General features: G+C 45.8%; 3 protein-coding genes across 5 annotated transcripts in view; 2 read left to right on the forward strand and 1 right to left on the reverse strand.

The window, feature by feature from the left end:
• hectd1 (HECT domain containing 1) overlaps positions 1–5,685 on the forward strand; it is a 36,991-nt gene extending 31,306 nt beyond the window's left edge. The window contains exons 37-47 of the mRNA XM_020586362.1: positions 240–322; positions 505–632; positions 1,213–1,414; positions 2,127–2,264; positions 2,718–3,202; positions 3,420–3,578; positions 4,091–4,169; positions 4,383–4,476; positions 4,694–4,844; positions 4,918–5,062; positions 5,320–5,685. Coding sequence (XP_020442018.1) covers positions 240–322; positions 505–632; positions 1,213–1,414; positions 2,127–2,264; positions 2,718–3,202; positions 3,420–3,578; positions 4,091–4,169; positions 4,383–4,476; positions 4,694–4,844; positions 4,918–5,062; positions 5,320–5,457 — 1,802 coding nt within the window. The 3' untranslated portion in view covers positions 5,458–5,685. The remainder of the gene's footprint in view (positions 1–239; positions 323–504; positions 633–1,212; positions 1,415–2,126; positions 2,265–2,717; positions 3,203–3,419; positions 3,579–4,090; positions 4,170–4,382; positions 4,477–4,693; positions 4,845–4,917; positions 5,063–5,319) is intronic.
• A 144-nt stretch (positions 5,686–5,829) lies between these two features.
• ap4s1 (adaptor related protein complex 4 subunit sigma 1) lies at positions 5,830–10,233 on the reverse strand. Of its 3 annotated transcripts, none has more exons than XM_020586352.1 (6): positions 9,961–10,233; positions 9,243–9,458; positions 9,082–9,168; positions 8,165–8,233; positions 7,837–7,848; positions 5,830–7,425 (listed from the first exon to the last, which is right to left on the reverse strand). In XM_020586352.1, exons 2-6 carry the CDS (start codon positions 9,378–9,380, stop codon positions 7,297–7,299), a joined length of 435 nt encoding a protein of 144 aa, XP_020442008.1. In that variant the 5' UTR covers positions 9,381–9,458; positions 9,961–10,233; the 3' UTR covers positions 5,830–7,296. The 3 variants fall into 3 exon arrangements, with proteins under 3 accessions (XP_020442008.1, XP_020442007.1, XP_020442009.1); XM_020586351.1 differs by having other exon boundaries at positions 9,243–9,463; XM_020586353.1 differs by lacking the exon at positions 9,961–10,233 and adding an exon at positions 9,560–9,949 and having other exon boundaries at positions 9,243–9,463.
• Positions 10,234–11,398: 1,165 nt separating this feature from the next.
• Positions 11,399–11,673, forward strand: part of strn3 (striatin, calmodulin binding protein 3) — a 19,113-nt gene continuing 18,838 nt past the window's right edge. Inside the window, exon 1 of the mRNA XM_020586380.1 lies at positions 11,399–11,482. Within this exon, the coding sequence (XP_020442036.1) occupies positions 11,399–11,482 (84 nt within the window). The remainder of the gene's footprint in view (positions 11,483–11,673) is intronic.

Here is an 11,673-nt window from a genome sequence, read left to right on the forward strand (position 1 = left end):
AGCCATCACATCTAAATGTCCACCACAACCCTGACCCCAAGACTAACACTGAACCAGACCATAATCTCACAAGGATGGATTTGAAATGAAACTTCTCCACATAACTGTGGAAACACGTGCACACAGATGCACTCACCTAGGCTTTAGGTTTTCTGTTCGGTTCATCTGGAGTGTCTTTGTCACTGTATGATTTTTTTTTTTCTTCTTTTTATTTAGTCATTTATTTTGCTTTTGTGCAGATGTTGACGAGCTGCAGTTCAATGCATCTCCAGAGGAGTTCACCAGTAAAAAGATCACCACCAAGATCCTGCAGCAGATCGAGGTCAGTCAGTCGTTCTGGTTTTACTCCTTTACAACACTTTGTCTGAAGTAGGTTGTTTCTCTGTGCGTATTTCTGCTGGTTGAAGAGACTGAATTTGGTGACAGTCTCCAGACTTTCTGCTTTGTTGTTCGACTGTATCTAGTTGTTGGTTAGTGTTGAACTGAGTGGTGTTTATTTCCCAGGAGCCTCTGGCTCTGGCCAGCGGAGCACTGCCTGACTGGTGTGAACAGCTCACCTCCAAGTGTCCTTTCCTTATCCCCTTCGAGACCCGACAGCTCTACTTCACCTGCACCGCCTTCGGGGCGTCCAGGTGAGCTTAAGGAGTCGACTCCAGGATTTTACAACTCTGTAATAATAAAGTTTATTTATGTAGCAATTAATCTAAACTAGAGGGGCGCAGAACCAGGCCTTACAGTGAACTGCCCTGCCAGGCTGTTATGATTGGTCATCTGTGTGGTAAAGCCAGATGTCCCAGTGAAAAGGTGCTGCACACTGTTTGACTTATTCTGTTTAACATCTTCTCCTCCCATGTAGCTTTGTTGCACCTGTTGGGATGGGACAGAATAAACCTTTGTCAGTTTAAAGAATCCAGTGCGCTCGGCTGCACAAAACAGCTGGGATTAAGTTAGGATTAAGGAATGAACCCAAAATATAAGCCTAAAAAACTGAAGAAGAAAAAGAGGAAAGCACATGAAACACTGGGTTAGGACCAGCCAGAGGCTGAGCTTCATCAAATCCTTTTGAGGAGCCTGTTGTCAAGGTTGTGCCTTTTGCTGTCTCGTGCACTGTGCTGACTTTCTGTTTGTGTCTGGACTGTGAATTACTGTCTTAAAACTCTTTATTGCCATCCATCTGACCTCTGAGCACTGTGTGTGTGTGTGTGTATGCAGGGCGATTGTGTGGCTGCAGAACCGTCGAGAGGCGACCATGGAGCGCACCCGACCGTCCACCACGGTGCGGCGAGATGATCCTGGAGAGTTCAGGGTGGGCCGACTCAAACACGAGCGAGTAAAAGTCCCCCGAGGAGAAGCCATGATGGAGTGGGCTGAGACCGTCATGCAGGTCCATGCCGAAAGGAAGTCCGTGTTGGAGGTGAGAGGTCAACAGAAAACGGCTTTAAGAAACAGTCGTTGGTTTGTGTTTACTGTTGTTTGAGCACTGAGTTGAAACTGCTTCATCAGCAGGTAATTTTCTCATTGGCTGCAGAGATGTACATGAAATGAGGTTACTGTGTGTGTAGAAACTATTTAACCAGTTTTTCCAGGGAAACCCACTGAAGGTAACGGCCTCTTCTACAGTGGCGCCTAGCCAAGACGGCAGCGTGTACATTTTAAAGCCTCAGTGTTGTATGTCGTTCCAACAGAATTACAATCTAATTGGGATTTCATAATTTGTTTGTTGAATATAGTAACGCCATAGACCTGTTCGTATGACCATTCTGTACTGGCTGTCCCACAGCACCAGCATGTTGCTCTCCTACGTCTCTCTCTTCCTGGCCCTCTCCTGCAGGGCTGAACACGGCACTACGCTGACACTGATTTAACCTACATATTTTAAATCAATGTTGATATTGTGGCAGCCCACCACACATAAGTCAATGTATGGGAAACACTGGTTATATGAAGCATCCCAGTGTGTCTTTGCATCTTTTCTGAATGTTTTTCTTGCATTAAAGCTGCTTTGCCTGCCAACTCTTTATCATGGACACATGAGAACTCCCTGACTGTCCAGATTCATCTGTAACAAAGTGAAGGACCGTAGGTGCATCCCACAGCTTTCTCACTCCATGTGTATGTGTGTCCAGGTGGAGTTCCAGGGTGAGGAGGGAACAGGTCTTGGTCCGACCCTGGAGTTTTACGCTCTGGTGGCAGCAGAGTTTCAGAGAACCTCTCTGGGAATCTGGCTGTGTGATGACGACTTCCCCGATGATGAGTCACGGCAGGTCAGACACAGTCAGTCAGTAACCACAGTGAAATATGGAGCAAGGCGCAGTGTTTCAGATTAGCTTTCATGCTCCCCCTCTTTTGTTTAGCCATTTGATTCATACATAGAATCAGTAATCGTATATTTATTCCTTAGTGATTCTACAAACAGATTGTACTGTGTTCTTAACTGACTTCTCAGAGTGTGAACTGTGAAAAGGGGCATTTCTTCTGCCAGGTGTGCAGTGTGAGACAGCCCAGGTGCACTGACGTGGCATATCAGGCTTTAACAGTTCACATGAAGTAGCAGCCCTAGTATGTAGTGTGGGATTATTGAACAGCTGCCACTTTTTAAATGGATTTAAACTCCTTAAAGTGGTTTTGAGGTGTAAGTTACCAGAGTAAAAGAAACAGCAGCAGAGGTTTAGTTCTAACAGCCTCCTCAGCAGACTGAGTCGTGTCCTGTGCTTCAGGTGGACCTGGGCGGCGGTGTGAAGCCCCCTGGTTTCTACGTGCAGCGGTCCTGTGGCCTGTTCCCAGCTCCGTTTCCTCAAGACAGTGAGGAGCTGGAGCGAATCACCAAGCTCTTCCACTTCCTGGGCGTCTTCCTGGCCAAATGCATCCAGGACAACCGGCTGGTGGACCTGCCTGTCTCGCAGCCCTTCTTCAAGCTGCTCTGCATGGGAGACATCAAGTCCAACATGAGCAAGCTGCTGTACCAGTCTCGCAGCTCGCCGCAGGGCCACGACCCCGAGCGGCCCCACCTGCAGCCCTTCCTGCTGCTGTCCGAGGTGCAGTCAGAGGCGTCCACCGAGGAGAGCCAGGAGACCTACTCTGTGGGCAGCTTCGAAGAGGACTCCAAGTCTGAGTTCATCATGGACCCACCAAAACCCAAACCACCCGCCTGGTACCACGGCATCCTGACCTGGGATGACTTCCAGCTGGTCAACCCACACAGGTCAGATGGCAGTGATCAGCAGCTGGGCCACATCTAGTTCTTGGTATTAACAGATCAATTACAAAGTACAGATTCATTTCAAAAAAAGTCAGCATTTCTTCTCTTCTCCCCCTCCCCCCCAACAGATCAATTACAAAGTACAGATTCATTTCAAAAAAAGTCAGCATTTCTTCTCTGCACCCCCTCCCCCCCTCCCCCCCAATTACTCCTCCTCTAGGGCGAGTTTCCTGAAGGAGGTGAAGGAGCTGGCAGTAAAGAGGAGGCAGATTCTGGCCAGTAAGAGTTTGTCTGAGGATGAGAAGAACACTCGCCTGCAGGACCTAATGCTGAGGAACCCGCTGGGCTCCGGACCCCCCCTCAGCATCGAAGACCTTGGGTAAAACACACAGTGTGATCGGTGCTCAGTGGTCAGATACAGCTGCTGGTTGTCTGTGTTGGTCAACAGCAGTGTGGTTGAAACAAACTGGAAAAAGGCTGAAGTTGTGTTGTAGCAGCTGAAATGTGCACGGTTTAAAAACACTCCACGAAGGTGAAAAAAGAAAAACTAAAACATTTACCACAAACTCGATATAGAGCACGACAAAGCGCACGAACCTCTGAGGACAAACGTCTTCACCGGTGTCTGACGGCACAGCCTGGTGAGGTCAGACTTGTTGACACGATCCTGAAGTTTCTCTGTGCTTAGTTGTTCCACTGCCTGTACTACTCTACTCGTATGTAATACTGTTTGTTTCACAGTATTTAAACCAAATAGCCTCCTGTTTGCAGATGACAGACAGAACTAGCCTTTTTCTGCCACACACCTGAATCCTGACCTTCCTGAAGATCAGCAGCAGCAGCACGTGTCTGATCAGTCTCGTGACTCGAGTAACGTTTCTGTCTCCGCAGGTTAAACTTCCAGTTCTGTCCGTCGTCCAAGGTCCACGGTTTCTCAGCTGTGGATCTCAAACCAAACGGAGACGACGAGGTAATAACACACTGTTTGTAGCCGTAGATGTGACATCAAGACACACGCAACATTTTCTCCATCTGGATAAATAAATGCTCGTAGGATCAAGTTTCCAGTCAAAATGAGGTTTTTTTGTGCTTTGACACCGACGACTGTTACACAGTCGTCGGTGTCAAAGTGGGTGTGAATCTTTATTGAAGGTGTGCACCTTGTTTGTGTTGCTGTGTGTAGATGGTGACGATGGAGAATGCAGAGGAGTATGTGGAGCTGATGTTTGATTTCTGTATGCACACCGGCATCCAGAAGCAGATGGAGGCCTTCAGAGGTAAACGCACACACCGACATCTGAATCCACTGCCTTCACACTCACGCGGCTGCAAACAGCATAATGCGTGAAGACAGTGACCTGATACCGGCATCACGCGTGTCGGTATCGGTTCATTAACTGAACACGAGGTTCTGTTAATGAACTGTCGTGGGTTTTACCGTTTGTTCAGATCAGACAAACTGATAATTGTCCTGCTGTTTCTCCTCCTCCTCAGAGGGTTTTAATCGAGTGTTCCCCATGGAGAAGTTGAGCTCTTTTAGCCATAAGGAGGTTCAGATGATCCTCTGTGGTAACCAGTCACCTTCCTGGACAGCTGATGACATCATAAACTACACTGAACCAAAGCTGGGTTACACCAGAGACAGGTGCGTCCCCACACACCTCAGTATTCACCTGCTGCTCAGGTACACTCACTCACTTTCTCCTCCTCCTCCTCAGTCCGGGCTTCCTGCGCTTCATCAGAGTTTTATGTGGGATGTCGTCTGATGAGAGGAAAGCCTTCCTGCAGTTCACCACCGGCTGCTCCACGCTGCCCCCCGGTGGCCTGGCCAACCTGCACCCTCGCCTCACCATCGTCAGGAAGGTAAACGCGGCTCTTTGTCCTCCTCAGCATTAAAAACCTGAAAAGTTCAGTTTACCGTGACAATGTTGTGATGCTTAAGAAGCTGGAACCAGCCAGTTTACTTTTTGTTCATTGATTCCTAATCAATGAATTGTTGCAGCTCAGGTCATTTCCTGTTTGCACTCTGTCTCTTTGTTGCTTCTGCTCTTTCTCTAGTTTTAGACAGTTCTAGGCCTGTTTTCTTGCATGAATCTGATTGGCTGCTGCTTTGCCCTTAGGTCGACGCCACAGACTCGAGTTACCCATCAGTCAACACGTGCGTTCACTACCTGAAGCTTCCTGAATACTCGTCAGAAGACATCATGAGAGAGCGCCTGCTGGCCGCCACCATGGAGAAAGGCTTCCACCTCAACTGAGCTCCCGCCTCTGCTGCACTGAGCATGCTCCACTCATCGCTACGTGATGGACAGATCAGCCAGCTAATCCAAACCAGCCGACTGACGGACTCACCGCCTGCTGCAGGAGGGGGAGGAGGGTTTATGTTGCAGACTACAATGAAATGAACGCTCCCTCCTCACATCCTCAGCACCTCCTCTCCTTCATCTTCATCAGCAGCATCCTCCTCCTCATCCACCTGAGCTGCTGTATTTCTGTTGCTGCAGGCTGGTGTGTGTGTGTGTGTGTGTGTGTGTGTATGTATGTATGTATGTGTGCGCGCACATGTTGACCCTCCGAGTGTCTCCTCAGTTTAGTGCCTGCTTCGACTCATAGCTTCTGTTTCGGTTTCTCCTTCAGTTGTGCCTCTCCTCCTCTTTAGTTTTTGTTTCACTGCTTTTTGTTTCCGAGTGTGTGTGCGCGACAGTTTTCAGGTTGTTTCTGACTGGTTGTAGAGGTCAAAGGTCGGAGAGCATTTGGTGTTCTTTTACAATGAAGCTATAGAGACAGAAACACTGCTTGTGTGCGAGGCACATCTAAAGAGAGGAAGCTCTGCTCTCCCTTGTATTTTCTTTGTATATTATAAACATTTATTTAACTGAAGTTGCAGTTTGAGGTAAACGGATATTTTCAAACGTGTATGCTCCAGAAAATAATCATTAAAATGTTTGCAAAGTATGAGGTAAAGATGAAGTCCTGTGGTTTGTAAAGGAAATCGAGGCATCATTGAAACTCCACAGGCTGCAGGTTGGGGCCAGGACGAGTCAGGAGATGTGAACGCAGCCGTTTCACAGGCTCAGGGGCGACGACTGCGGAGTGGCCAGGTAAGCACCAGGCCCCTGCTGAAGACCGAGTGGAATGCTGAGGCAGCAGAGTTTTTTTTTTTTTAACCGGTTCATGTTTCTAATGCGCATGTTCACACCAGATCTTTACACTTACACATCAAGACGATGCATGTGGACGTCAGACCTTAAATGTGCTAAGGAGGATTTCTCTGTGGTGTCAGGACGCTGAGTGATGCTCGGCCGTCAGTGTAAGACCCGGGGTTTCCAGCTGCCTGGGACTGTGACACTTCACCGAGCTGATAAGTCCTCAGTTTCTATTCGATACTATGCTGTAGTCTACTGTAGTTCCCCTGAGTCACAACCCCAGCAACTTTGTTCCTGTCTGCCCTGGTTTCAAAACCTGAACAGCACTAGTTTGGCCAGAGACAAAAAAAGGTTTATTAATGACAATAGCAGCGGTGTCACTGTGCAGGCGATGCAGAAAACCAAACTGGTCGTCCAGTCGTGTGAAGCTGCTTTTAAAGTCTTGGCCAGATTTAAACTTGAAGATGCTCTAATTTATATAAGGAGCGACATGTTTTTGGTCTGAGACAGAAGACAGCAGCTTTATTATCAGCCCACACACCAACCCTGTGAAATATTTTAGAACCAGCCTGACGAGCACAACACAAACTAAAGACTTTAGAATCAGGACCTGCCCTGGCTGATGTTGGGAGCAGAATTTCTTCAGACATTTGCACTTAATGAAATTCTGCTGATTTCTAGTGACAAGTTTAAAGTCCAGCCTCTAGTGCAAGATTTCTCCCTGAAAATATCATTTTCACTTACTGGATTCAGTAAATGCAAACATCTGCATCAAGATACCATTTTGTCAGCAGATTTCCCTGAAAACTGACTTGAGAGAACAGAGACACTGGTTCCTCTGCTGTCAGATATTGTGTGCACCTTCACACTAGTTCTGACTCAGCCCGGGCTCCAGGTTCGGTTCCTTGAAGTCCTAGCTGCTGGTGTCAGTCTGTGACATCATTTCTTGTCTCAGCTGTCGGTCATCTTGTCGATGGCGGTGAGCGGAGTGAGGACTCTGCTCTTGTTGGTTTCCACGATGTGTCCGTTCTGGATCATCTCGTCCAGGATGATGTGAACTCTGTCCAGGTTGAACATGATCTGAAGACATGGGGTCAAGGAATCCCAACATTCCACATCTGGAATTTTTTTTTTAAATTCCAGTAAAATGTGGGGGAAGATTTCCACTTTAAAATCTATTGCTGACATCAAACTCGACCTACTCCTGCTTGTTCTGTAGCTTCTGACTGGATCGCACAGTCCTCGGCCACAAATTGAGCTCACTCAGCTGTGACCAGATCAAAAGCCAGAAAATAAATGGACCTTGAGTTAAGAAGAAGCTGGTGTTACACTTCATCTTCTTTTTAGAAGTGATTTAACTACAAATTCTATCTGCAAGCACACAAACATTTTCTTAAGACAACAGTCCCTTTTCTTGTTCTTGTACAGTATATTGACTGTTAGCACTAGCATCATGCTAACAGAGCAGTGTGTGGTCTGAACAAAGGATACGTCCAGTTCACTCTGTTGGGAAACAAACACACAACTGGTTATTAAACTGAACACACAAAACAGCTGCTCTGTGTGTAACGATGCTACAGTAAGAACCTGAACACACCATGTGCCCCCGCCTTCTGATTATTAGTTGTGTTGAGGCCTGTTATTATTCAATCTACGTGGTAATGGATGCTCATCGTCAGCCATGTTTTATTAATAAAATACTTTGAACAAAATGTATATATAGTAAATTATGACTGAAAAATAAATAAATGTAAACTAAATGGAGGCCATGCGTGTTTCAAATCCATCTCCTATGACACCTGTCTGACAGTGAACTTACCACCCGGCTGAAGTATTTATCCAAAACCTCCACGAAATTATGGACCAGCTCGTAGATGGACAGCTCGTTCTGTGGGAGAGGGGGCAAAATATTTGCTGCTCTTGGTATGAATGGACCCACAAATGATAAAAACTGAGATTTAGAACCATTACACAACAGCTGTTTGACACTCACACCTGCTTCTTACTGACTTTCTTAGGCTGCATCCACATCTCAGGTCCTAACACTCAGATCTGATGCTTGTGTCACTGCTTCCCATCTGTGTGTGTCAGCGCTGTGAACCCAGCTCCGGTGTGAACACCGCTGAGCTGAACGCACAACAATAACAACCAGGTAGTGTGTGTGATGGTCAAATGGCCCAGTTTCCTCCCAAACCACTGGGTTACGATATGTTCCTCCCAGTTTGTCCTGATCAGAAGCTTCTCCATAAACGTCCACCACATGTGAAACATCCTGGTCTCTCCACTGACCCCGTCACTGTCGTCGCTCTCCTCCATGTTTATTGTTACCGGTCCGTGAGGGGCCAACGCAGAATGATGACGACAGGCCGTATGTGCAGAGGAGGAGACGTTAAAATGACCACATGGATTCTGATCTGATGTTCTGACGGCGCTGCACAGTCAGAGGTTGGAGAGGAATCAGGTCTAGGAGCACATACACAGGTGGCCCAGATCTGGTTTGGTCTGTTCACACTGCTGTGGACACATCGGGTCTGAGTCACTTCAGCTCGGATGTGGATGCAGCCAATGATTGACAGATAAAAACAAAACAAGATTGGATTTATGGAGGTGTGATAACCTATGGCCTGTGTGTCTATGTTGTCTCTTCTCCCATCAGGACCAGTAATGCAGGCTAACTGGGAGCACTTGGGTCCAGGTTCATTCATGAAATAAACTACAGAATTTCCCAGGTCTCACCTCACTGTCTGTGACTCCAACCACGATGTACAGAGCAGCATACTGACGGTAAACCAGTTTGAAGTCTTTATACTCCACAAACGAACACTGGAAGCACACAAAAGCACAGTTACAGGAGCCACTACTGCTGGCAAACTAAACGTCATGTATACCTCAGGTACCTGGTCTTTATGGCGACTGAGGCAGCAGCGAACTACGTCGGCCTCCAGCGCTGCTCTCCTGTTCAGCTCCACAGGTTGATAATACCTGGACAGTCTGGTCTGGCCCTGCCGGTTCACCATCAGCACGAACTTGATCATCCCGGGATCGGCCGCGTCCACAGCTCAGAGAAGTCGTCAGTTCATCAGAGCGTCCACCCACAGAAGACTCATCTGCAACTGCTCTGATAATTAATTCATCTTTTTAGTTATTTTTCAGTTCGGCTACACACGTTTTATTTTAATAAGTAAGAGAAGTTCAGCTAATTTTAATCACGTACTGTATGTGCTTTTTGGAGCCGCAACCATTTGCTCAAAGCCGTTCAACAGACAGACACAATCCATTGTAACCGTAACGGACTCTTTCCAGTCAAACAGAATAAAACTATGAATAAAACAATCTTCAATGAATTCAGTCTCTCAAATGACCGGATCTGATGATTTTGTCGCATCGGTGTAAAGTTATGACAGTAGTAATAAAACAACCAGTTTACATTGACAGAAGACGTGTTTACTGGGAAGTCCGAGCACTTGAAAGCATCACACCGCAGTGTATTCACACTGAATTAACTCCTGAATTATAGTTATAACAACGTTTATAAATATTGAGTAAGACCTCAATGCAACGATTAACATGTCGATGTCACCTACTGGCTATTAACTCGAATGTTTTGTGACTTACCAGCGCGTGCTAGCTTGTATCTGCAAAGCAGCTAAGGTTAGCTGCCTAAATGAGGCTAAAAACAACAGGCTAACCGCTGTTAGCTTGTTTTCTGATTTTATGGCTGTTTCAACACATCGCGGTGGTTCAGGGTCTAAAAATTAAATCTGAGACGTTAGAGTTGTATAACTAGGAACAAACGGGAGTGTTTTCTTTATCACGATAAGAAACAAACTTGAGTTGTAAGCTTTTCTAACGCATGCTCATTAAGGCCTTCATTTGGTGCGTTCATGGATAACAGAGTAAATTGTAAATAGGATCTTTAAGGTTTAGACCGGAATTTTGATTGTTTGCTTCTCTCTGACTTAACGGAAAACCAATAAAATAATATAAACAGAAAATATTAAGACAATGGACTAACAACAGCACAGAAAATCAAAATGCATTTCAATATAATAAAATACCGTAAAGACTGAATGCATTCTAGACATTTTCAAATACAGCTCATCCAATCTGGATTGAAGATTTATAAATGTAGTAGTCTGACTCAGTCATGGGTGTTTTCTTACAACATTCATCAATATCTTGTACCAGTTAACATTCCTGTTCTCTTATTTTGTGCTTACTTTTTCCCAAATGGAAATGAGATGTGCCTAACTTTAATTTAAATTTTAAAACATTCCCATGTGATACAATAGCTACAGGAGGGGATAAGGCTTGAATTTGTTTGAACTCTCACTTTGCCCTTAAAGATCGAAAAGTAGAGGGATAGGTTAGTTAATGCAGCGTTAAGTATAAGTAGTTACACAATGGTGTAAAAATGCTCCATTACAAGCAATTCTGCATTTAAAATCTGGCATTACTCATTCTTCAGAACTTTTAGTACACTGGAGTTGATTGCACTAAAATTATATTTTAGTATATCATAAAGATATACTTAAAGTACCAAATGTAATTAGTTCTACAGAAAAAAATGGCCCCTTGGGTCTCTAGGTCTGTGCCCAGTAGGCCCCATAACCCCCCTGTTATGTTGTGGGTCAAATTGACTGACCAATTGTAAAGTAAAACATCTAAAAACAATAGTTAAAAGTATTTTATTGGTATGAAACGTCTGCTTGGCTTGATAGGTGTAATCAACATATAAAATGAAAATTGTTCATTTCACATAATCTGCTATTCTTTATTGGAAAAAAAATTCCTTCAACATCGGATTCGAACGGCAAAGGGGCCTACAACACACACCAGCCGACAAATATTAACATTTATTATATTTTATGGTTAACTTTTTTTTCTTTTCAAGATTGACCTCCCCTGACCGCACGTCACTGGTTAAAGTGGGTGAACTGTGTACTGAACTCTAGGCAAACGCTGCTTGCAATACTGTTCCGTTCTATGGAATGTTCATGCAATTTCCTACGGTTTCCCTACGCCCTGAATGTGACAGGAATGAATCTCCGGGATGGAGCTGTCCCATCATGCAGCGCGGCTGGGTTCTCGGTGCTCCCACTGTGATCATTATTTCCAGGGAGAGAGAGAGAGAGCAGTAATGGCGGCCGGTTAGCTATACACACACAAACACTGTGCCCGCAATCAGCCGCACTCACCGCAGCCCTCCGGGGGCAGCCAGTCTCACACGCCGCGGCGGAGTTAGTGCTACAGACACGGAGCGGAGACACGGGTTTCGGGGGGGACGGGAATCCTTCAGCGGACCTTTGCTGCCTGGGACTGTCCTAC

Source organism: Monopterus albus, unplaced genomic scaffold (genome assembly GCF_001952655.1).
Source record: "Monopterus albus unplaced genomic scaffold, M_albus_1.0 scaffold403.1, whole genome shotgun sequence".
NCBI classification, from domain to species: Eukaryota; Metazoa; Chordata; class Actinopteri; order Synbranchiformes; family Synbranchidae; genus Monopterus; species Monopterus albus.